Below are 26273 nucleotides of genomic sequence, written 5' to 3'. Positions count from 1 at the left end.
TCTCTTTGCTTCCTGGATGACATGAGGTAAGCAGCTTTGCTTTACATCATGCCTTCTGCAGTGATGTCACCCTGTTTCAGTGGCCTCCAAACCAGAGTTGGCTAGCCACAGACTGAGACCTCGGAACCTGTGAGCTTAATCTTTTAAATGTTGATCGTACCAAATACTCTGTCAACAGGGACAGCACTAATACACATGCTCCTCGCTGCCATCTCATCTTCAAAGGCCATTGGTGGCCCCTNCTCTTCAGCCATCACTGACCTCTAACCCTTCCCCAAGGTCTCTCTGCCTCTGCAGTCCCAGCTCGAGCCCATTTCCCACCNACCTCATCTTCAATGCACTCTCGTCCTTGATTTCTCTCCGAAGTCAGAACCAGGCCCTGGCTACTCCTCCTGTCTCTTGAGCCACACAGCTTCTGCACTCCTCCTGTCTGAGGATGCTACTGCAGGGGCGTCCTCGGACAGCTTTCCTCTCCGTCCCCAGCAAGTGTCATAGCAGATGACTGTCAATTACTTTTCNTTGGCTTTCTGAGCAATAATTTACTGCTGCCACATTTGGGCAACACAGNTCATTCTCCCAGTGCCAAGTGTCTGGCTAAAACTGTTTCAGTCCACATGCTGAAAGAACATGCTTGAATTTGTCTATCTAGAGACGAGCTGAGCTGCTGACCAGCTGCTGACAGGAGACCTGCATATTGAACTTGGATGGTGGATGTGTATGGGATGATGCTGGACAGCTCAGGGCTACTACACACTGGTGCCTGGATTTCTTCCTTGGAGAGTTGGTTGCTGTGAAGTTGCCGCAGAGCGCAGTGGGAACAGCTTGCCCAGACCCACCTGAAGCTAGCTCGTGAGGGCATGAATAACACTCCTTAAAGCCACAGAAATAGGATTGGTTGAGCTGGAAGAAAGTTGGAAATCGGTCTTAGTGACACACATTCTGCAGGGTCTGAATGACTAAGCGTTTTAGTGGCTGTCGTTTCCTGGAGCCATGTGTGGGGATGTGGAAGGCAAGGCAGCCTTGGGAAGGAAAAGTTGGGATGAAGAGCNAGGCGCCACGGCTACTATAACTGCTCCAAGAGTCCTGCTCTGTCATACAAGGCATTGGATCTAAGATGGCTCCCAGAACACCAGTGAGAGAGCAAAAAAGANCCAAGGCCAGGGCGGTGCCTGCTTCCCCCATCTTCGTGGAAGGCCTCACAGGNGATGATGCTCCCCTGCTCCTTCTGAGTTGCCTCATCAGACAGGGTTTTCATTGAAGAATGGTGACGATGTGGTGAGATATGATTGGGCAGGGATTTAGGGGCTTGGGATTGGCTCAAGCACTGTATTTAAGCTTATGCACTGGGCAATGAACTCAGATCTGTACCCTGATGCTGGTCTCCAGAGTCTGATTTCCCGGGATTCAACACATGACTCCATCCCCTCTCTTCCCCCACCCTTGATCCTGCTCCCACAATCATGTTCAACACTCCTCCCAGCTGGACTGTGGGCTTGAGCTGGAACTCAGTGGGNCAGGAACACGTCTGAGGGACTAAGAGGCATGGGAAGCATTAGCCCTTTCCATAATGTCTCACAGCCTGTGCAGGATGCTGAGAGGTGAGAGAGAGAATAGCTAAGCTGCCATGGACCCACAGCTGCAGGCTGAGCACAGATGCACGAACCAGCCCAGCCCAGCCCAGCCCAGCTCAGTCTTGTCCTCACTCACAGTCTCCTGGAGCCTGTGCACAGACTGGAGAGAGACCGAAGAAATGGTGGACTGCTCTGTGTCTGCTATAATTCTGCCATGTGTTTCACCTGGCCAGTGCCAAACATCAGGGTCCCAGCTTAATACTCTTTTACTNAATGCTGTTTGGGAAATTCTATTTCCAGTGAAGCAGCTGCCCTAAGAACTAGGTAGCTTGAGCTCAAAGTCTCAGGAACACCTGTAATCATCTTAATTTGCAAACACTTGCATTACTTATCAAAAGGCATGCTAGTATTGTGTGTGTGTAAGAGAGAGAGAAAATGGCTCCTCTCTGCTGTAGAGGCATTCAACATACACAAGCCCCTTACTCTAACTGCGCCGCACGGCCCGGTTTTTAGATGCATGACAGACAGTAGTAGCTTGCTGTCCTAGAAGTTCTCACCTAGCGACTCATAACGGGGACTTGGATTTGTTTGGCCTGAGAATTGCTTTGTGAAATTCTTAAAAGGCACTCAACTCAATTGCGTCTCCTTAGTTCTGAGGGCTGCCTGCTTTCCAGGAGTTTGTGCATAGGCTTGCCCATCAAGATGGCTTTTGTTTCAAATGGAGACTAGGAAAAGCTTTGCTCCTTGACGGATCAGATTTCTTCAAGTTTTACATACAGATTTGTTCTCACCTACAGATGTTTAGTTCAGTTCAAGTGAGTGAACATGGGTGCACACACAGAATACAGCTCCTCCCCTGGGCTATGGTCAGTGGCCACACTATGTGTTCCAGATTTTATCTGTTGTGCAATGTTGAATTTATCTACCACACAGGCATCTCTTTCTGAAAGCCAGTCAGCATCAAATGACATGTTGCTTGAATTTATCTGGGAGGAAATGTCTCCTGTTTTAAAAATGAAATGGTAATGACTTTTTTTGGCCTGTGTTCATGAGAGTNAGGGGAACAGGACCATAAAGAGTGGGTAGCCATCAGGGTTTGCAGGTACCTAGGGGAGAAAGCAAGAGCACGCAGAGGAAGAACTCTGAATTCAGCTNGCATGGTGGGCTACTTAATTTAGCCTCAAAGTCTTGTGGGTGTGGAGATGCATGAGGGCGTGCTGCCATGTGCGCACACGGCTACACGACAACCAGCAGTATAGCACTGTTATGGAAGAGTTTAATGAACTGAACATCATGATGACAAAGACAAGGTTGACCATGTGGCAGCAAACAGCTTTCTATCCTCAGAAAGACCTTGGGAGGTTCCAGTTTTGGTCAGCTGCAGGCAGAAATGCACAGGATCAGAATGTGGAAAGGCCTAAACGCCCCCGTGTACCACTCGGCATCAGAATGAACCATTTCCAGAACAACAGGTGATTAAAGTAAAGGATTTATTGTAATCTGCTTACAGTCCTTTGCAAAGACAGACATGTTTTTGCATAAAGATATAAATTGCTTCATTTTAAACTAATTTAGTGTTTTTAATTATATGAAGAAGTTTTGGTGAATTATGAATTGTACCAAACCAAGATTTTTAAGAGCAATATGGTACAAAAATAAGAGCAGACAGACAGTTTGGCCTGGGACAGGCATTCAACAGTGAATTTAGAGAATATGGCTTTGCTGTTTAGTTAAGCAGAGTTACCTGGAGACACATGAGGAGCCAGTAACTTCATTAATACAAAAAGCTAATGCAGACCTTTTCCACCTCAATCCTGGCTAAGATGGAATTCCACTTTCTTAGAGTTAACTCAGCTCCTTTCCCCCAGAAACACCTCGTCTGCATGTATGTGTTCATGGCCTTCAAAGTGTGGTTTTCATATTGCTGTGCATGTAAGCTGACTGTGTTTAAAGACCTATAAATTAAATCCTCAAGATTGCAAATGATGTAAGAAAGCCCCCTCCCTCTGAGTTCAGCGTCCCTGGGTCTCCCCTTGCAGAAGGCAGGCGTCTTTTGAAAGACAAGGTAATGTTGCCTGCGTGGTGAACCCTGTGGGAACTGCTGACCCACGGGGGCTTTGTCCCAGCCTTCTGCTTCACATTTTAGGTTTTGGGAATTCATGATCACTGAGTACTGATGAGAGTCATCATCATGTTTGAAAGATTAATTTGGCCTCTATTCAAAGATCATTTAGTGCAATCATCCTGAAGCTCCCCAAAGATACACATGTCTGTGATTTGGGGCAAGAAAAAAGCCATAAATTCCATCAGTATTGGACAGATTAATTAATTAAAATTTTAGTGCCACTGTCTTGCTTATGTGATTCATAGTGTTTTTGTGGTTTTTTTCCTCCAAAACTGTTTATGTATAAAATTTTCATTTTTAAAACCTACCTTTAAAAAATCTAAAAACCTTCTAGTGATCTGTGGGTCTCCATTCTGACTGACTCATGCTTAGATGGATTGCCCCAGTACCTCCTGCCATGATTGCTGTTCCTGTGACCAGCTCCTGGAGTGAAGGACCCTGTCCAAGGCCAGAGGTGACTTTCTGATCTTTGACAGATGTGGAGGGTGCGTGGAATTTTTTTCCCCCAGAGGAGAAAATCAGATTTTCTGGAATGGGAGAATTGTGCTCTCTGAGCTATGTTTATAGTCTCCCCTTCCAAGAGCAGGTTCTGCTTCTTGTAGCAAAGAGGGGAAGGACAACACTCTCAGGACCTCGGTCCAGTGGGCCCTGTCACCTGCCAGGAGCTGCAGACACTGCAGCATTATCCCGGATGGAAACAGGAAGAAGCAGAAGCCAGAACTACGCGCCGGAGTCTCACGAACACCCCACGCAGGAGACCAAGAACAAAACAAACAGTACTGAAAAAGTAGAAAGGCTTAGAGACAACCAAAGAGGTTTAAGTGTGGTTATTTACAACAGAGACTGTAAAATGGTAAATTAGATATGAAGCTAAAAAAAGGCACAGCTTTCCCTTTCTTAAATACACTGTAAACGGTTCAGTACGCATGCAGAGCATCTCACTTACAAAAAAAAGGTTACCTTGTTTAGACAAAGATAGTACTTAAATAGTCTCCAGCAAAATAGAATTCTTCCAAAAATACTTTCCCATTCACACTATTAACCATTAAAGATTTTTTTTGTGTCTCATTTACAAAAGTTCCTTACACCTTATCTCAGGTCCTTCACGATTTATACATACAGTAATGTACAGCACAGCAAAAGACTGCAAAAAATTATTTGTAAAGCCAACACAATAGATACTAGAAATTGAAACCAAGGCATTTAACATCTTATCCATTCTAATTAAATAATAAATGGACACTAACAAGTGTGTATGCCAGCGATGCAGAAAAACGGGCCTGGAAGGCCACAGTTCCACGCCACGCGTTCTGTTATTACATACCAGGAATCTGTATGTATTTTTGTGTATGTTTTTGTGTGTTTTTAAATAACAAAAGAATATTAATGCCCCATATTGACTAGACATTTTATGTGCAAACCAAGGGTAAGCTTTAAAAAGTTCTCTAGTCCTTTGAACCCTTTGAAAACAAGCGAGAGATACCAGAAACCACATGGCATAGTTAAAACTTCCATCTGTTAAAATATCAAAATCAGAGTTATTGACTAGATATGGCTTTTCATCCAGAGGAACAGGAACATGTATTCTAAGCACTGGGAGTGGAGAGGGAAGAGTCCTTTAGTCAGCTCAGGCTTGCCTGATCCAGGTCTCTTGGCTTTCCCAACTCCACACCCTCGATGGGATTTTAAATTTGAAAAATTGCCGACCAACTGTCAATCCGCTGTCACATGTTAAAAATGTGATTTCTTGGGTCCTTCGTAGGTGTAGAACAACGTGGGGGAAACTTAAGGCAAAGTTCTTCCTGGCCGGCATCTTCCATCACTTCCTGTGAAAGTAAAGGGGCTTGGCGTTCCCGGATTCCACCTTTGGCAGCTGGTCGCTGATGATCTCCACCAGCATGGCGGGGAACTCCACCTTCAGAGCCTGGGATTCTCGGAAGGTATAGAAGCAGAATTCTAGCAGGTCATTCACCAGCTGCAACACACAGGCACAGTGGGTATGACACAGGCCTCATTTCCAATTCCCCGACTCCTCCCTCCATAACCTAACCCCATGCAGTGCTCAGGGAGCCCATGTCACAGTCTAATCACATTATCTGGGGAGAACACACAAGTATGTTCCTGTCACATGCCGTCTAGTATCTTCATGTTGAACAAATTCAGCCAAGAGTTACAACTGTCTAGCATGAAACGGGTATCCAAGGCACACGGGACAGAAATGAAGTTAAGAGTGCCCGGGTGAGTGGCCCCTCAGCCAGGTCTCATTTGAAAACTTGTGAACTGGTTGAGTCTGGAGTAAGTACATGTGTGTGCAGGCAGCAGGCCCATGCATGCAGAAACCCCAGAGGGCTAGAAACAGAAGAGGTCATCTTGCTGGAGGTACGAGGTCTCCGTGGCTAGCCAGTGGGTCTGAGGCAGCCACCACTTTCACAGGGCTCTTCCCTGAGCTGAAGAAAGGCTGAGGCTCCTTAGCTACACTCCAGTTCTGGCTGATTTTGAAAAATAAAAGCTTCGAGTTACGAGTTATCTGTCTAGCGTGTTGTTCCTACCCCAGGATATTCCTTTCTGGGCGTCAACCACTCCCAGTTAGGTAAGTTAAGAAAACACACCAATGTATTACAGCATTAATGTGCTAAAGAACTTAAATAGAGTGAAGAAACATGTAGAGAGGCAGCATCCTAGCTGATCAGACAGAAAGTGGACTCCAGGACATCACGGCAGATCCTCTCACACAGCTCAGTAGGAAGAGGACAGAGAGCTTGGTGAGCACTCAGGTTTGCTAACACTTCGTTAACTTAGCAGATAGGAGTTCTGGAACTAATACAAGCTGGGAGAAAGCATATGAAACATACAATAACACAACTGCTCAAAACTCCCTGAGGCTTGGGTCATCCATGTATCACTAGGAAATAAATATGATCAAACTGAAAGTAAACATAAGGTCAAAGTCAGATTATGTCAACAGAACTGCCTTCAAAATGACTAACCAGTGATGCCCAGCACTTCCCTACAAAAGGACCAAGTATCCATGAGAGCATGAAATGTTGAAAGGTTCAGGGATCTGGGAGGACAGCACAGAAAGAGAAAGAATATTCCTTCACTGGACCCTCACTGGAGCAGAGGCAGTCCCTTCTCTGTACTGTGTGCATGTGGAGGACTGTCCCAGCAAACTATTAGGACGACACTGATAATCCCAGCAACTCAAACTTCACTCTTCTGACGGGCCTGGTGGTAACTAAACAAAAATCCTCCCAGTGATTTTGTTTTGGAAAATGAATTTACTCCACTCACTGTAAGCCAGGTACAGGCAGCAGTCATCTTAAAATGAGGTTTACTCTGAATATAGTCTGCTCTCATGGCCACAAGCCACTGTATGAAATCACCTGAAGCCCTAAACCTGGCTAAGCAAAGTGACCCAGGAATGCATGGCACTGTTCTCAAGAACAACTTTGAGATCAGGGTGTGGCACCCAGTTGAGGACTTTATTCAGTGCCAGGAATGAAGACAGATGCCAGTGTGGTTTCTGCTGCCACCTCCCTCCCCACCATGGTTCCCTCTGTCCTTGATGGGGTTTTGTGCTTCTCCTTGGTTCCAGCTGTTGCCCCGTAAGTAAAACAAAGAAACTACTATTGTCAAAGTACAAATCTCACTGAAATGGCAAATCCACAAAACAGGAACTGGAAAGGGTTAAACATTATCAATACAGTAATCCATTAAACTAGAATGAATGTAAACAGACTAAAAGATGCAGGCTGGGTGAATGGATTTTAAAGAAGAAGATAATGACTACAGGAAGCTCACTTTGCAAGTAAAGACACAGACTGAAGATGTCAGAAGAGGAGTTTCCAAAATGCACTAAAGACCCAGAACAGCCACTCAGCGGGAAGTTGTAATAAAATATTCCATCTAAGCTAAAGGGAGAAAAAAACCCCAGAGATCCCAAAGTACATCCATAACTGATTTTTATGAGAGGTTTTTTTTAAAATTACAATGGGAAAAATCCTTGCTGCTGGGAAGGCTGGAGAGATCCATGGATAGAGGATAGAAACTTGATCCCCATCTCTCCCATGAACGAACATCCAATCAAGCTGCATGAGAAGCCTACATGGACCACATGGAGAAAGAGTGCAGGAGACTGGCTGCAGACAGTGACTTTCTCATTAGGAATCTAAGCAGAGAAACAAAAGCAAACACTGGCGAGTAAGGATCGCCTCAAAGGGAAATTCTCAGTACAGAGAAACACTCTATAGAATGAAGAAACAGACTATAACATGGAGGCAATATTAGTGCATTATCCGCCTAACTGAGGGCTAATATCCAGAGTACTTAAAAAAAACAAAACAGAACAGAATAAAACAAACCCCTCAAAACCAATGGAACAGCAGAACAAGTGATCCAATTAAATGCTGTGCATGGATTATGCAAAACAGAAGAAAACCAAGAAGGATGACCATCGTGTGGATACTTCATTCCTCCTTAGAATAAGGAACAAAATACTCATGAAAGGATATAGGTACAGAGACAAAATTTAGAGCTAAAATGAAAGGATGGACTATCCAGAGACTACCCCATCCAGGGATCCATCCCATCATCAGCCACCTAACCCAGATACTAATGCACATGCCAGCAAGATTCTGCTGAAGGGACCCTGATATTGCGGCCTCTTGTGAGGCTATGCCAGTGCCTAGCAAACACCGAAGTGGATGCTCACAGCCAGCTATTGGATGGAACACAGGGTCCCCAATGGAGGAGCTAGAGAAAGTACCCAAGGAGTTGAAGGGGGCTGCAACCCTGTAGGTGGAATAACAATATGAACTAACCAGTACCCCCTGAGCTTGTGTCTCTAGCTGCATATGTAGCAGAAGATGGCCTAATTGACCATCACTGGGAATAGAGGCCCCTTGGTCTTGCAAACTTTATATGACCCAGCACAAGGGAAGGCCTGGGCCAAGTAGTGGGAGTGGGTGGGTAGGGGAGCAGGGGCGGGGGGGTATAGAGAACTTTCGGGATAGCATTTGAAATGTAAATAAAGAAAATAATAATAATAATAATAATAATAATAATAATAATAAAGCTGTGCATGGTCTGTATGGATACATCTCCAAAAAATGCCCCCCCCCAAAATAGACAGTAAAACAAATAAACAAAAAACAAAAACAAAACAAAAAGCTCACACTCATTAGCCACCAGGGGTGTACAAGTCCCCACCACTCTGAAATCAGTTCAAGCGTAGAATGGCTACTGTAAGAAACTGCTGACAAGAAAGCAGAAATTCATGTGCCATTAAGGGAAGTTGAAATTAGTACATACATTATGAAGATAAACATGGCCACTCTTTTTAGAAAAGGAGTTTGCTATATGATCCAGTTAACTTATAGGAAGTAAAAAGCAGCACATTAGAGAGAGAACTCCATGCTTATTGTGATGCTGTTGACAGTGGCCGACGGGATCAACCTGCGTGCTGTCAGCATGTGATGTATGAGGGGTAAAGACAGTGTGCTGGCTACATTCAGGAGGCAGTGCTGCTCAGCCTACGGACAAGGAGAGCCCTGTCTGTACTAAAAGCAATGGAACTGAATGGTACATCAGTGAAATGAGCTGGATGTAAAGGACAGACATTCTGTCATTTAAATTTAAAAAGTTTGAACTGTAAATAGAGTATTGATTGCTAGATGCTGGAGAAGGGGGCGGGTACAGTGCGGTTGATCAGTATTTGTTCAGGAATATCATACAAAGCATAAGACAAGGATAAGAAAAAGACACCTGTGAGGGAAGTTGAGAAATGGAAGGTTGGAAAAAACCTTGCATATTAGAAAAAAACAGTATGATGTATTTAAAGTCTTAAAAGAAAAAAGCTGCTAACTAAAATATGAGACTCAGCAAAACTACTATTAAGAAATAGACAGAAATATTTTTTTTCAACACACAAAACACTGAGGCAATCTGTCACCATCAGAACACTGGAGTCACCCTCCAGGGAATACTTGCAGGGCTTACACTAGTAGCTAAAGGTTGAAAACCACCATCTTTGAGGACTACGAAAACGCAGGGCTACACCATACAGCAGACACACAGACAAGTGTAGGCAGGTTTGTCTATGTAAGAACCCAGGAGGATGAGCCGCTAACTAAGGACAGACAAAAGGTACACTCAGACAAGGGAGAAACGAACCCAACCACAGCTGCACATCGTCAGTTCTCAACAATAATCTAGAATGTAAATGACTGAAGTCCTCCAACTAACATAGATACATTGAGTGAGTTTGTCTTAGGGTACTAGACACAAAGAAGAAAAGGACTTCATTGGGAAGTAGGTACTCAGATCAGAAGTAAAGGAACTGGGAAAGATGGAACATACAAATAGAGAACAGAAGTCAGGTAGGTAGGTAGGTAGATAGGTAAGTAGATAGATAGATAGATAGATAGATAGATAGATAGATAGATAGATAGATAGATAGATAGATAGAGGTAGGAAGGTAGGTAGGTAGATAGATAGATAGATAGATAGATAGATAGATAGATAGATAGATAGAGGTAGTAGGTAGATAGATAGATAGATAGATAGATAGATAGATAGATAGATAGATAGATAGATAGAGGTAGGTAGGTAGGTAGGTAGATAGATAGATAGATAGATAGATAGATAAATAGGTAGGTAGGTAGATAGATAGATAGATCGATCAGATAGATACAACCAGGAATGCTAAAGGAAGAATCTGGGGAGATGGCCCGGTGGGTAAGAACACTTGCCTAGCAAGCATGAAGGCATGAGTTCAAATCACTGCTTAAAAAACGTGTGTGTGGCTACATAGATTCCTGTAACCCCAGAGTTGCCAGAGGTGGAAACAGTAGGGTTATTGTGGCTTGCTAGCGCTGGCCTACCTCCAGATTCTGCCAGAGACCCTGTTTGAAGTGGGGAGGCTACGGATAATAATAGAGCAGGACACCCGATGTACTCCTTTGGCTTCTGCATGGGTTGTTGTAATAAAGTAATGAAAGAGGGATCAACTCAGTTTTAGGAGATAACATTTATACAAATACCAACACCCAAACTAGAACACTTAAAGCCAACATTATTTAAAAATAAATGTGGGGTACAACCTAATATAATGATAGTAAGATCTGGGGGGACCTCAAACCTGACCTTAATCATTAGACTGTCCAAATTTTAAAAAAAAAATTTTTCAAAAAACCCTTTCAGTTAAACTATCTTTTAGGCCACTAAGACGTCTCCAGAACATTCCTACAACAGCTGTAGAACGCATGCTCTCAGCAGCGTGTGCACAGGACACTGTCTAGTACAGACCATTCTAGGCTGTAAAAGTCTCAGTGAATTAAAAACAAAGTATAGCATGTATCTTCACCATGATGTTATAAAAATAAAAAGTGATGGCCAGAACTTTAAAAGATATTCATGTATACTAAACATTATTTTGAATGACCAATAACCAGTCAAAGGAGAGATGTTAAATTTTCTTGATATGAAGAAAAATGGAAATAGAATGTGAGATATAGTAGAGGCAATACCGAGAGGCAAATGTACAGTGGTGAGTACCTGTGTTAAAGACATAAATATCTGAAGTAACCAACAACTGAAGAAAACAAAATAGAGAACCAAGCTGAAGTCAGGGGAAGGAGAGAAATAGCAAAGATTGGTGTAGAAAGAAGGCAAACAGAGGCTTTATAAGTGAATAAGACTTGGCATGCTGGCGCATGGCAGCTGTCCCGGCCCCTGTGAGAATGGGGTGGGAGTGTGGGGAGTTCACGGCCAGGATTGCATAATAACTGACAAACTAGGTAGACAAGCCATGGTAAAAAAAGAAAAAAGAAAGAAAGACCCACTTCAGACATGAAAAATAAAAACATACACCACAGAAATGGAACTGAAATCTTCCCTTCAAGATGAGGAACAGGACCAGTCCACTCTCAGTGCTCCTGGCCAACAGAACCACATCCTACTCAATGCAGGCTATCGTGCTGAATTCACTCCGAGAACGGAGATAGGAGCACCCAAGTAGGAAAGGAGGAAATAAACCCGTCCCTGTTTGGAGACAACTTGATTATAAATATATAAATAAAGCTACGGACCACACACAGTCGCTGGAGCTAATGACCACACAAAGTCTACAGGACACAGAGTCAGCACACAAAAGCCAGAGATTTTTCTGTGCATGCAAAGGAAATTGTCAAAGAAGAAAGCAAGAATGCAGTCAGTCACAGGAACAGAAACAGACAAACCTATGAATGGTTCCTGAAATGTAATGAATGATGTCTAGATGAATGACACTGAAGTGGACACAGAACATTGGAAATACATCCTATGTTCTCAGATTGCAAAAAATTTAATCACTAAAATACCCTTTTCCCCCCAAAGCATTCTCCATTGTCAGTGCTACTACTATTCAAGTATAAATGGCAGCCTGCACAAAACAGAAAAAAATGAAAACAACCCTGAAAAAATGTATGGAAATACAAAAGACGCTGCATAACTGCCCTAATTAAAATGATTAGAGACATTACCTGAACAAAACACTGAACAAAATCTAAATCCATATATCTACAGCATGTGGTTTATGATGGAGGTTCCTTAAGGATTAGATATAGAACCACCACAGGTCCAGCTATCTCCATTCTAGGAAGATATATGCAAATGAAGAGCATGGACAGACATTTGCTGTAGCATCTTTGCTGTAGACAACATCTGGAATCAACCTAGGTGTCTTCAGATAAAGAAAATGCAGCGCAGGGGATGGAAAGACAGGATAAACTGCTTGCTATGCAAGTGTGAGGACCAGGTTCCATCTCTAGCACTCACATCAAAGCAAGGCATGGTAGTGCATGCTTGCAATAAAGCCTTCAGATGGAGCCTTAGCTCACTGACCGGCTAGGCTGGATCCTGCCTCAAAAGAAAAAAAAAAATCAAAGTGAACAGTGTTCACACTGTATCACATGAACACACACACACACACACAAACGTTGTACATGTCTACAATGAAATAATATTTATCCATTAAAAATGAATTTGTTTGCCTCAATGTGAATGGAACTAGAAAAGGCATTAGGGGACATAAGTCATGGCTTTCATTTACATGTGGAAGCTAAAGTTGATTTCAAGGAAATAGAATAGAATAATGCTATCTGACCTTGGAAAGGTATGGAGGAGATACAGAGGCAGGATAGGAGGATAGTTAGATGGCATGGCAGACATGCTAGAGAGAAGGAGTAACGTGTCCTATAGCAGAAGGTAGGAAATGGGTAGAGAAATGATGCCTATTCACCAGCTACCGAAAGGATTCTGAATATGCTAACATGATGGAGTGATGCATGACTGCTAGACAAACATGCAAGTTACCTTGCTCTGACCATTACTGGTGATACTCATGCATATTGGACACAGGCACGATGACCATGTGTCAAATAAAAATAAAAATGTATTGAAAGATTTATACTACACAGGTAAATTCTGGACAACACAAGCCACTACTGGGATAATTATGCCTTGTGGCCATGCCTCTCCCATTTCTTAAGTAGGGCTGCACCCAGAGCTGGGGACCCATACTGAGTACACACTGTCCTCTTCCCACAGCTTCTGGGTCTGTTCTACAGAGAGAAGATTAGGTGTTGTGCCCGCTGAGGAGGACAGCGAATAGGAAGTGGTACTGCTGTTTGGGACGGCTGAGCAGGAAACCCTCTCAGCTGACCATGGCAGGGACCCAAGGCAGGAGAGCCAAAATGTCTGGGCATCAGTGGGAGAGCATTTACAGGGGTTCAGCACTAGCAGAAAAGTTTAGCTGACCACAGACTTCAGAAACAGGCTGCCCAGTGGGGTCAGAACCACAAAGGGTCACGTTTGCTCACAGGTGCATGGATGCTGCTGTGTATGTGCGGAGGGATACGGAGCCAGGTCTGTCAGTTTCAAAGCATGAGGCTGCAGACGGTGGTGACATGCCTGTGAGCCTGCTGAAGGGAATGGGTTCTGCGCCTTCTTGCTACCTCTGCCCCTATCATACCACAGGCATAAATGTGTCTGCAAGCACTGAGCATAGTCTGACGATGCCTCACGGTGACCTGAGGACCAGTGTCACCGACACTACGCACTAACTATGCATGCCTACCCAGATAGCCTTTCCGCCCACCTCTGGTTTTGTTCCACAGATTGAAACCTGGGGCCTCTCGTTTATATTTCAGCTGCAGACAGGGACAGGAGGTTTGTGAGAACTGTGGGCCTGGCACCTCAGGCTGGCTTGTGGGACAGGTTAGGCAGTGGCAGGCTGCACAGGGAGGGGGATCAGCATCAACCACTCTCTCCTTAGTTGTTGCCCCTGCTGTGGTGCTGGTGTGCAAGTATGGCACACCCTGCACTTCGAGGATGCTCCTGGTGAGGCTGCTCTCATTTATGGTCCTAGAAGCATCCACGCCAGTCTTAGGCTCTGAGAACTTGAGCCACTTGCTTGCTTCTGACTTCAGCTTCTACCTGGCCCTCAACAACCCTGGCCTGTTGTAACTAGTGGTTCAGCGGCCTTGAGGGTAGCACCCACAGGTTCCAGTCCTTAGGAGGTAGTCAACCAGTCTGAGTGGGACTGCAAAGCAGAGTGCTCTCCCTATTGCAAACAACAGTTACCAAACTGAGGAGCCAAGGAAGTCTAGATCCTCATAGATGGGGTCAAGGCCACAGGAGGTTCACATGTTGAACAGCCAGGTTATACCAAATGCTGCCCAGCCAGCATGCACAAACTCCCCCTAGCTTAGTAACTCACATGATCATCCTCACTTAACACCTCTAGTTTATACAGTGCTGCCCTCAGTACCTGAGACCAGCCTCGTTCCTCCCCCTAGACTCCTATTCAGTGTGTGTTTACTAGACATTACTTGATATCATGCATACTCCCTGACAAGGGGTTTGAGACCTCTGGCTCCTTGATGTCGCTGGGGGGCTGGTACAGGAGCCACAGTGACTCAGTAGAGAGTAGGAAAAAGGCACAGAGTCCAGCAGCCTCATCATCAGAGCCGGCCATGAGCTACCAGAAACACTGATCTTGCCAGATCTGTACCTTCCTGCCAGTCCTCTGAAAGCATGCTGGGCCTCTGGGACACTCCTGAGCACTCAGAAGATGTTGTGTGGAAGGAGAAATCTGTGCACAAGACTCCTAAGAGTACGGAGCTCTTGCTGGTGATGGTAAATGGTAACTGTAGCCCTCATTTCTCCCTCTTCCCTGGAGAAGCTGATGGGCATCAGTCTGGAGAGGCAGCGGATCGAGGACCAGGCCATCTGTTTTCAGGGAAGGCTGTTTTGTTGCTGATGGCAGACAAAGCAGTGTTGTCACCCCTCACTGTGGCTCCTGCATCTGACCCCAGACCCCAGCCACTCTAAAGAGCCAGGGGTCTCCAGCTCCCTTGGGAGTCCGTGGCAGGCTGGGGGCATTCCGTGTGCTCTGCTCTTCCATAAGCCACAGCTTCTCCAAAGCCTGTGGGGAAGGCGATACAACTGCCTCAGTGGTATAGGAGCTGAAGAAAGACAGCATGGCTGAAGATGCCCCTGTGCTACTAAGATGACTCTCATTTCTCAAATGTTATCAGCTGTCAATGGGAAGCACAGCCGATGAGCAGTCAGCCTTTGCCTGAGCATTGGAAGTTGGAAGTGTTACTTTCAGAGAGCACAGTTTAGTTCTATGGATGTATGGGTTCAGTGATGAGGAGGCAGGTGTTCTCAGCTGTGCAGAGCCTCGGGTTTCATTCCCAGCACCAAACCGGAGTCAACCAGTTTTAATGATGTTAGGACCAAAGACACAGAATCAGCTTTAAAAATACCAACAGGTTTACTGTCCACAAATGACTAGTTACTATTTAGTCTAAGTGTTCCAGAAATAGACTTGTCAACACTGGAAAGTGCTCCACCAAGATTATGTAAAGCACTTGGCCTTCATACAAAATCCAACAGGTTTATTCTTGGATCTGACACCAAAAACACAGGCAACAACTATGAAAAGTGAACTGTGCCAGGCATCAAAGGCACCACCCGGAAAGTCACAAGGCACCCTACAGAACAGGACAGGATGCTTTAGAGTTGTGTATCCAGCAAGTGGCTAATGCCTAGAACATAGTAACAAAACTCCCATAACTGAATAACAGCCAAAGCGATCTTTAAGTTGGGCCAAGAACCTAAGGAATCATTCTCTGAAGTCAAAAGGCTCTTAAGTACAACACTACTGGCAGGTGTTGAGATTAGAGCCAAAGCACATTTAGATTCACACCAAATAGGATGTCTGCTATCCCAAAGCGGGAGGAGAAATAACTTTTTATAATGGTGCAGAGAAACCAGAGCCTTTGTGCAAAAGGAAGACAGTGTGAAAACTTTCAAAAGAACTCCCATGTACTCTAGCATCGACTACAGGTCTCCATAAAGAGTAAAAGTAATGGGCTGGAGAGATGGCTCAGCTGTTAAAGGCTAGGCCAAAAATATAAGGATAAAAGCAATAAAGAAGTATAGGGGGTGCTTACAGCAGTGTTATTCATGCTAGCTGAGAGTTGGAGATAGTCCAAATGGTGTATGTGTGTGTGCACATGTACACATGCACAGACACACACACACAAAACCATTCAGCTTTAAAAAAAGAATGAGACTATGATACATGGCATGGCATGCATGAACCTCAAAAACATGTTTGCGAAGAAAGCCATACATAAGGAAAGACACTGTATAATTTTACTTATGTGACAAACACAGAAGAGTGAAATTCCTAAGCCAGAAGGCAGGATTGTGTTTGCTTGGGTGAACAGAGGGGAGAATGGGATGTTTCTGTCTGGGGATATGTAGAGTGGGGATGACTGTATAATCATATGAAGGAACTTACTAGCACTGAATTAATGCCATTTAAAATGGTTGTAGAAACACATGCATTCTGCCACAATAAATCACTTGAAAAAGCAAAACAGTTAATGAATGGATAATGAAAATATATCCAGCATTAAGAAAAAATAATGAAATATGGAATTGGATACACTCACCCTTAGTGAGATAACCAGACACAGAAAATCACACACTGCATGTTTTCTCCTTTGTGTGGATGTGAGCTTTTAAAGTTTTAAATATGTGTGATTCATTTAGAATAACCACAGAGGTTAGATAAGGGGCATTCTTCCAAGGAAGGGGAAATAGATTATGATGTTGTAAGGAGGGCAGGAGGGAAACTAGACCAGAAAGATTAAATTAGGATTAATTTGGTAAAGGAGGGAATTTGAGGAGGGGTAGTTACCACTGATAGCCTTTAAAAATGCCATATGAAAAACTACTACTATAGAAGCTTCCCAAAACATATACACATATGAAAGAAATTGGAGTTGCCATTTAATAGGGAAGGCAATGTACCAACTAGGCAAGTCAACCCCCTCCCAGGACCAGGAATGGGTTACATCTTGTTGAGTGATTGGACAAAGGGGTTCCATGGACTGAACCACAAACATCACAGGCTATTGTTAAGGCTATTGGTTGCCCTTCGTAACCCAGTAGTAAGGCCCTACTGCTGAAGACACCATTTATATCACCAACCATGGAGACGCCGAGCTGCTCACCAACTAAAAGCTTCACCCTCACTGACTCACTCTCATTCTCATGGTGTTGAAAGGGTCTCTGCTTTACAGTCATCACCGACATCACCTAGCTGTGAACCCTGATACCTGCAACAGAGACCTGCCTGCATGGGATACTGGCGCCATATCGGCACAGGTACTATAGGAGGAACCAGACACTGTTCAAATTGGATTTAAGCCCACTCCATGATGTGAAACTCATACCTGACGCTGATAAAATGGCCAAGAACTTGAGACTAGATTGGTCATGGGCCCTAAAGGAAAACGACTTTAGGAACATAGCAGTAAAATGACTCATGGTGACATGTTGCTATTCTCATGTCCTCTTCAGATAATATTCTTCCTTTAGTAGATGGCCATTAACACAGAGACCCAAAATTGAGCAATGTACAGAGAGTAAGAAACTCTTGGAGCACTCAGCTCTGAATGGGATATCTTCATCAAATTCCTCCAGCTGAATTCCCCTTATGGAAGAGAAGAATGGTCCGCAGCCCCGCACCCCACCAAGAAGCTTTTACAAATTGATACCCTCTGGGAGAGAAAAAAAAAATCAGCTTTCTCCAGTGGAGTCACCCTGGCTTTATCAACCACATGCTAGGACAGGCTCCATACTTAGAAGCAGTTGACCAACACAAAATGGATGTGTGTGTGTGTGTGTGTGTGTGTGTGTGCTTCGTTTTGTTTTGCTAATTTTTGTCTTTTTTTTTTTTCAGGAGGGGTTTCTGAGAAAGAGAAAGAACATGAAGTTTGATGGATAGCAAGGTAGAGAAGAGGAGTAAGAAAGAATACAATCAAAATATACAATCAAAAGTATGAGACAAAAGCCAAACCCACTACCCAACCAACCAACCAAATACCTCCTCAAACCAAGAACCAAGTTCTGCAATCATTGCCTTCCCCACAGTACAGGTGAGCAGGAGGAAGTGTCCTGTGCACAGGTGGCATTATATGGCCTTGTGGCTCTGCTCTTTGTGGCTGATTCTACCTCAGCAAAATGATGAGGCTGAAAAGAATGTCTCCCATGACGACTCCATGGACCTTGATTTGTTTCTATTCCCAAAGCAAATCCAACTGTAAGCAAGGTTATGCAACCGCTCTACCATGGATCCCTGTCAGAAAACCCAGGCTCCAGGGAGTCACTGCCCTGGGAATTCTAGACTGGCTCGCTTCCAGGCTGAGTTCTGGAGAGTCCTGAAGGCTCCTAAGGTCTGACCAAGAACCTAGAGGTATTTCTGGGATAAAAGTTTGCATACTTAATATATCAGATAGGCACAAGTGAGGGACAAATGCTTGTTCCCCATCTTATATGAACTCTGCCCACAACTCTAACTCAGGAGACCCCTGTGAGGTGGGCCAAAACCAGTGCTATATAGCAGGATAATGCATGTGCACTAAGACTAGAACGGACCATTGCCTGGGGCCAGGGCAGGTCTGCTCTGCCCAGGCCCTAGGGGTTCCCGTTCCCTGCCCAGGAACAGATTGGCCACTAGGGTGAGACGCAGGTGCCTTGCAGCATCTCTCCAAACCCAAGGACATTTCTGTAAGCTCTCTGAGCTGGGCCCATCTACTAGCACTTATATTTTTTATAAGAAATCATCTCTCTCTGGCCAGTGGCAAACACTAATGACTCCAACCTTGGTGCTGTGATGGGCAAGAGGGGCTCAGTTTCCCCTTGCTTTTCTGGTCCTTACATTTATTTAATTTCCATCTTGTTTAAGTTTCCTCATGTTTCAAGCCTTGTTCTAGCCCATGGCTCCGCCTTCTCGTGAATAAGGCCTATTGTACACGTGAAAAACACAAAGAAAAATGACATAATGGGAAAGAAGAAAGTGGAGCTTAAAGATAAAGGGATAATTAGAGCATTGCTGAACAAAGAGATGTAATGAGAGGCTTGTGCTCGGGACGCATTGGCATGTTACTGTATATAGAAGGATGAACTTTGCCGAATTCTGTTTCCAATATTTCCTAGATCTTTCCTGCAGTTGTATACTATACTGAGCGAACTGAAAATCTCAACCACCTCGTGCTTGCATGTTACCAACTTTAACATTAGGTAGGATTTTAGGCAATTAGATCTTTACTTCAGCCTCTTATTAAAGGAGAATCTAAGCTAGTAAGGAGCAGGCCCCATTGGCTAGGGTTAGCTGTCGGCAGACCACTGGAGAACAAGATAGCCTGCTCTATTCACTTAAAAGAGGCCAGAGACCCTGGGTCTACAGGCATAGTTTGGCTTAATATGCCTATATTTTAACCCTCCTTTCGTGTGTGTGTTTTTAATACTTCCAAAAATTTGGGGAAAAGATCAAGACAGTAATGTCTTGAAAGCACAAAGAGCTGCACTTACTTGGACCCCCAGCACCCATGGAAAAGGCTAAGCATGGCCGTGTTTGTCTCTAATTCCAGCTCTGGAGAGGCAGAGACATCAGGTCCCTGGAACTCACTGGCAAGGAATAAGCAATCTGTAAGCTACCATGTCTCAAAAAATAAGGCAGAGAAAATCAACACGCAGTGCCAACCTCCGACCTCTGTGCCTTCACATACGCAGGCACACCCACATATACATCCACACAAACATATCTGAGCACAACACACATACAAACAATACACATACAAACATCCATTCTCCACACACAAGTGCACACAAGTGGCTCTGATAATGGCATCCTAGCCTCCTCCGCCTATGCTTGTCTCCAAGAGCTTCCCTCGGGCACATCTGCACACTGCACTGCGTGGTGCAAATTGCTTGCCACACTCCTCTCCTGAACAGCATGGCCTGGCACAGATGGCAAGACTCATGGGGCCCAGCGCAGCATGAGACCACAGGCCTCTCACTGCAGGTGTGTACAGAGAATTTCAAGGTAGCAGCTGCCAAGCATTCCACAGAGGGCGGGGCCTTCTGGAGTGGTCTGTGTGCATTGGCTCTGACGATGGTGAGTTGACAGAGGGCCAGACTGAAACCTGACCAGCCACAGACAATGGACCTCATGAGGTGGGAAGCTGGGCTTGCTAGTCTAGGTGACATCTTTTTCAGGCACAGTTTTCTATGTTTTGTGCACAAACCCATGAAAATGTATCTGACGACCCCAGCACCATTCATTTCTCTTGACAAGGATTAAAGAAAATATTCTGGGTAAATATTACCATTATTTTCTCTTTATAAAGAAAAGAATTAAGACAGGGAGTGATGAAATAGTAGGTATACTCCTCACATCAGATGACTTTTGGTAGATTTAATGAGAAGACAGGCAGAAAGGCATCACAGAAAACCTGGTGCTGCGTGGTCATTATTACACTGTAACCAGAGAGACCTGGGTTGCATGAGGAGAGGGGATTTAGCAACGCAGGTGTCAAACAATGAGATACTTTCCCCAAATCTCTTTTAGCCAGATTTCGGTTTAGGTTGAGAGAGGTTGGGCGACTGCTGATGTTAGATCTACAGTCAGAGTCCTCTTTGGGTCCTGCCTCCCAGGTTTAGGCTCTGTCCAGAAAGCTGGCCTGGTGGTGCCCAAATGTTAGAATAGAACATTCTTCTGCCCTAAACAATGCATGACCCAGTGTTTCCCCATGACTACAGGATGCTCTCAAAACCTGTGCAAGTGGAGGCAGGAGAATTATGAGTTCAGGGTTAGTCCAGGAGATAAAAGACTGGGTCTTAATGTGAACAAAGGAAAATGTCCTGTGTACTGAGAGTGAGGCAGGAGAGTGGCTAACTTAAAAACCACCCCCCTCTAATAAACTGGATTTAGAAAAAACTTGAACTTTTTCCAGCTAAGGATTACACACAACAAACTACAGCTATGTTAAAATGCAGGCGAGTAGGATGATTTTGATATGCAAACAAAATAAAATATGGAATGTGAGAAAATATTTGTTAACCACATATCAGATATGGGCCAATGTAGACTTTCTACAAGTCAACAATATCCTAAACAAACCACAACAAAAACTGCTGAAAGAGTGGGCTGTCAGTCATGCTGAGAAAGGTGAGCTCAGGTGAGCTCAGGTCTGGGATTCTGTCACATGACACAAGATCAGCTCTGGTTGCTGCGGCTGCCTCTGGTGCAAAGTGGTGTCATTCACACACACAAATACACACACATGCACACAATACGACGACACGAAGCCTTTACTGATGCACATTCGCACGGCAGTCAAGGTATAGCGCGACTTGTTTATTTGGGAGTCATTTGCAAGAGAGTTGTTTTCTAAGCTACTGTGACTTAGCCACCAAACATAATTTATGTGTGTGGTAGAACACATTCAAAATGCCCAATTATAAACATCCCATCAGATGCCAGAAGGACGCATTCTGTTTGTATTTAGTAAGGCAACTGTCTTGCTGTTCTCAGTGATACTTCTGACTTGTTTTAGAGTTAACTCTTATCCCCATTTGCTCTGTGGCTCTTGATACAGTCACTGCAAATCTCAGGAGAGGGAAATAAGTCGATTCAAACTGCCCTCCACAGCTTCTCATGGTTGCCATAGCTACTGGACATTTTTTCTAAAAGCTGTGCTAGCTGTCCTTCTTAGCCTCCGCCCCCATGGCCATCACCTGCACAGTGTGCACACACACCACCTCATCTCACTCTTTGTCGGTTATTTCCCAGTGGTACTTCTCTGTCCCTCTTCAGTTACCTCCTTCCTTTAGTCTTTTGGCTACTATTTGTTCAGTGGATTCAGCTCCACGCCCTCTTCCTGTTGTCTACCCACCTGCTTCAGGGACCACTTTGTGGTTAGCACCTCTCAAGTCTGTATCAGCAGCTTGCCTTCATCCACTCAGGGGGCATTTCTTCTGGAAGTTTCTCACAGCTCAAATCTAAAACAAGCTGGTTGTCTTTCCTTTAGAATCCATCCCCTGCCGCTCTCCTGCACAAATAGTCCTGTGTTACCAAGCAGCTGCTTCCTTTCCTATCAGGCCTCCCTTGCCTTGCCTGGCTGGTCCCTTAGCCTCACATCCTTTGTAGCCATCTGTGTCACCACCTGGACATGTCATGGTCTGGAACCCCTGCTTCCAGCCCACCCTCTCTCACCTGTACCTCAGCTCCTGCTTCCCAGTGGAACTAGTCCCCATCTTGTCCCCTTAAGTATCTATAGTAGAAAAGTTCCCCCTAGGCTAGCTCTGTGGCCAGTAGCCGCATACCGCACACTACTGTGTATTCAGTGCTAGTGGCACCAAATGACTTCATTTTAAACTTCACTTAATTTTAATAAGTTTAAATGTCAACTGCCACACGTGGCAAAAGTGACTGTTGACAGAGCAGCTGCTGTCCGCCTGGTTCATCATTTCCCTCTGCCTTCCAGTGATGCTCGCTCAGATATATAAAGAAGGGAGACACAATCAAAGCCACCAGCTGATATGACCTGGTGAAGGAACACCCTATCAGGGCACCTTACAAAACTCATCAAGGATTTTGCTCCTTCAGCTACCAACATCTGGCATCACCAATCCTCAGACCACAGGCTGTTTACAGGACACTCAATCATCTCCTCAATATTTATCTATCATACATTCTGACTCACTGGGACCATTTAAGTAGTGTGTGTGAGTGTGAGTGTGAGTGTGTGTGAGTGTGTGTGCACATGTGTGTGTGTGTGTGTGTGTGTGTGTGTGTGTGTTGGAGGCCAGAGAGGGCACTGAATTCTTTTGAGCTGGAGTTACAGTCAATGTGATCTGCCTAATTTGGGTGCTGGAAACTGAACTGAGATCTTTTAAACCAGCAAGCTTAGTTAATCCCTGAGCCATCTCTCTGGCCCCGATTTATTTTATTTATTATTTTGAAAAAACATCTTGAGGCAGGTCACTATGTTGACCTCAACTTGTCCCAGACCTCAGGCTGGTCTGGAACTTATGATCTTCCCACCTTAGACTGCTAGTACTGGGGCCATAGGCTTGTGCCACCATATCGGGCACTAAAAATACTTGATTCATTTTTTTTTTCAGTTATACCTACATATTTCAGAAGGTAACAATCACCCATCAGTACAGCCCACCCAGGAAAATGCTGGACCACACTATACACTTAAAATCAGAAATTTATAAATGCAAATGCAAGCCCCTATCTACCAGGGAAATTCAAAAGGGGCCAGTATAAATGACTGGGCATTATTCTTTGGCTGCACCATCTAGCCAGACAGCAGCACCATTTCTAGCCTTGGTTTGGGATCTTCACTGGGAAGTGATCCTGAGCGCACTCTCTGGCCTGCTTGTTCCCTGATTCCTGGGGAGATAAGGCCTTGCTTGTTCAGCTGACTGCTATAAACAACTTTATTTAGCTTCTTTCTTAGTCATAGTCTCCCCAAAGAAGGTGTCAGGGTGATGCTGCTAACAATTACACAAAACACTTGCACGGCTTTGGGTCTTGCTCCCCCACAGCTGCCTGTGCTACTGGCAACCTGGGTGCTTTAATCGTGGAATCAAATAATCCCAATGTCAGTAAGGCAAGAGGAAAAGAGAAAAATAAATGTTTACTCAGTTGCTCCACATGTCATTCATTACTCAAAACCCTTTGATAGTACAGTAGCACGTCCATTTTAGGAATGAAGAAGTTGATCCCAAAGCATAAAAGAGATGTGTGCATGTGAACGGCTTACTGAGAGCTTGCTGGTTGATGGAGGCCACAGGCCATGTTTGGTCCATCCCTGGTACTCACACTTCTGTTAGCAGGTTCCCATTTTTGCCTCACAACTTTTTCTGAGGGGAACTGACCAGAAGAATTATGACACACTCAAAGTAAGGGTGAGCACGCAATCACTGTGGGCAGAGTCACACTCCTGGCATGCACACTTTGGCATGTGGTAAAAGATGCTTAAAGTGGGCTTTTCTCCATCTCACAACCACCTATGGAATCATAGAGGAAATGGGCGGCACTGCAGCCTGCAGAGACACTTATAATGAAATGAGCAGTAGGAATCTGAAGATCTGTTAGTGACCATTAACACTGGGCCATGGAAACATAATGGACCTCATGATGGTGCCTCTCAGTACATTCCTGGGTTTCCACCCTCAGAGCCAGCCTTGAGAGAAAGAAACCAGGCTCCCAGATTGGCTAGACAAAAGCTACCCCCGCTGTCCATCATTCACCAGGACAGCACAGACACCAATCACATAGTGAGAACATGCTCAGTGCCCTTCCACCAGTCACAGGGACAGATCTGCATGACAGGCTGATGCCTGCCCAGCTAAGAAGCAAGTCCCATCTAGGTGTGATGGTCATACACACAAGCATTTGCCAAGGAAACTGTGAGGCAGTGCAAAAGCTTAGACATAGCTCTCCTCACCACGGGGTGTTTTAATGAACACCCAGATAGACAGCCTTCAGGGTGTGTCACTGTGCCTCGAGAAACTGATGGGTTCCAGAGGATGATGGGAGAAGGTCCAAATGAGCCTGGGGAGCAACAGGGCTGTTTCCAGGTTTCCCCAGTCAGCCCAGCCTGCAATGAGTGCTGTCGCCAGCCTGGACTCATCATGACAGCCGTGTCAGGGACATCTACAGTGAGCCTAGGAGGTTCCAGCCACCACCTGCTGCCCAGAAACCTTAAGGTTTCTGCCTAGCACAGCTGGCTCCAACATCTTCTCTATGAGACTGATGTCAATTTAGAAGGGTTGCTGATGAGCCTGTACCCACCCTGACCTCCGGGTGTCACGGGCTCCCCTTGCACACAGCCATGCCCTTTCAGACAGAAAACTTTCTTCTAGCAGGTATGTGAGCTCCCCAAGGATGAGCTTCTTGCTCACTCTTGCCCCTTGGGTCCTGGTACACAGCAGCTGAGGCTCATCAACAAGGGAATAATGATGTGAGCATGCATGCATGAGCCTGCCAGGCCCCACAGTGCATACGATATGCTTCAGCACCCGACACTGTCTGCCTCTACAGATGCTAAGCTGATTATGTTAGTTCTCCTGGTACTGTTATTACTAGGTGTGGTCACATTTTTGTGACATTTGTGTACCAAAATAAAACTGTAACTCTTACAATACTTAATAGAAAAGGGCAATTTTGCCTCAAGTGATAGTACTCACATTTTTTTGTATTTTCTAAATACCACAGACCATACCATAAACAGTCGTTAACTTCTGAAAATGCATAGGAATGAACAATAAATTCATTAGACACATACTTCTTATACCACAGGAGATGTCTTACCTCTCTTAGTAATAATTTAAAAGTGAATGTACATTTTCTCAAATAGAATAAAAACCAACCTAGTTTTTACACCCCATACCCAAACATCAACAATGCAGAACGCACCCTACTTGCTGGGGTCTTCCCACAGCTGTGCTCCCTGAAACAACGTTTTGGGGAAAGATTGATGTTCAGAGGGGTTCTGATTCATAAAAGCTGTTGGCCAAGCACTCAACTGTCAGTGTGTGTTGTGGAGAATGTTCGTTTCACCCACCTTGGCACAGTTCTGCCCACACATATGTGTACCATGTGGAAGAAATCCATATGTCCCAGGAACTGTGGATATGTGTCCTGGGAAATGTGGAGATTTGGCTCCGGAGCTGTGAGCATGTGTGTGTGACCTGAAATCTGTGGACATTTGTGTGTGTGTGTGTGTGTGTGTGTGTGTGTGTGTGTGTCCTGGGAGCTGTGGGCATGTATGTGCCCTGGGAGCCAGCAAACAATGTGAGCTTTAGAAGCACAGTTTCCATGTACATGTAATCAATTCTTACTTGTTTGAGAATCAAGAAAAATGCTCTCTTTTCCACTAAGTGACCAGACTAGGCTGGAAGGACAGAACTATGTGGTGTAGCAATTAGTTCCTTTGAGGAAAACACCACAATGTTGATTTAAGGATTTATTCAAATGAAAACACTGTGGATATTTCCCAGGCCTAATAAACATCAAGACTAGAAAAGCTCCTCTAGAATTCCCGTGCACTTCCCAGGGTGCCTCTGGAATCCCCAGAGCACTTCCCAGGGAGCCTCTGGAATCCCTGTGCACTTCCCAGGGAGCCTCTGGAATCCCTGTGCACTCCCAGGGAGCCTCT

General features: G+C 44.8%; 2 protein-coding genes across 2 annotated transcripts in view; one reads left to right on the top strand and one right to left on the bottom strand.

Moving 5' to 3' along the window:
• The window catches only part of Arhgap10 (Rho GTPase activating protein 10), a 259759-nt gene extending 257871 nt beyond the window's left edge, over positions 1–1888 (top strand). Inside the window, exon 24 of the mRNA XM_021220813.2 lies at positions 1872–1888. Within this exon, the coding sequence (XP_021076472.1) occupies positions 1872–1888 (17 nt within the window). The remainder of the gene's footprint in view (positions 1–1871) is intronic.
• A 1156-nt stretch (positions 1889–3044) lies between these two features.
• Nr3c2 (nuclear receptor subfamily 3 group C member 2) overlaps positions 3045–26273 on the bottom strand; it is a 345164-nt gene continuing 321935 nt past the window's right edge. The window contains exon 9 of the mRNA XM_021220574.2: positions 3045–5671. Coding sequence (XP_021076233.1) covers positions 5516–5671 — 156 coding nt within the window. The 3' untranslated portion in view covers positions 3045–5515. The remainder of the gene's footprint in view (positions 5672–26273) is intronic.

This window comes from Mus pahari, chromosome 20, assembly GCF_900095145.1.
Source record: "Mus pahari chromosome 20, PAHARI_EIJ_v1.1, whole genome shotgun sequence".
Taxonomy (NCBI): Eukaryota; Metazoa; Chordata; class Mammalia; order Rodentia; family Muridae; genus Mus; species Mus pahari.
Note: the sequence above shows the minus strand (reverse complement) of the source record. Positions and strands in the feature narration are given on the sequence as shown.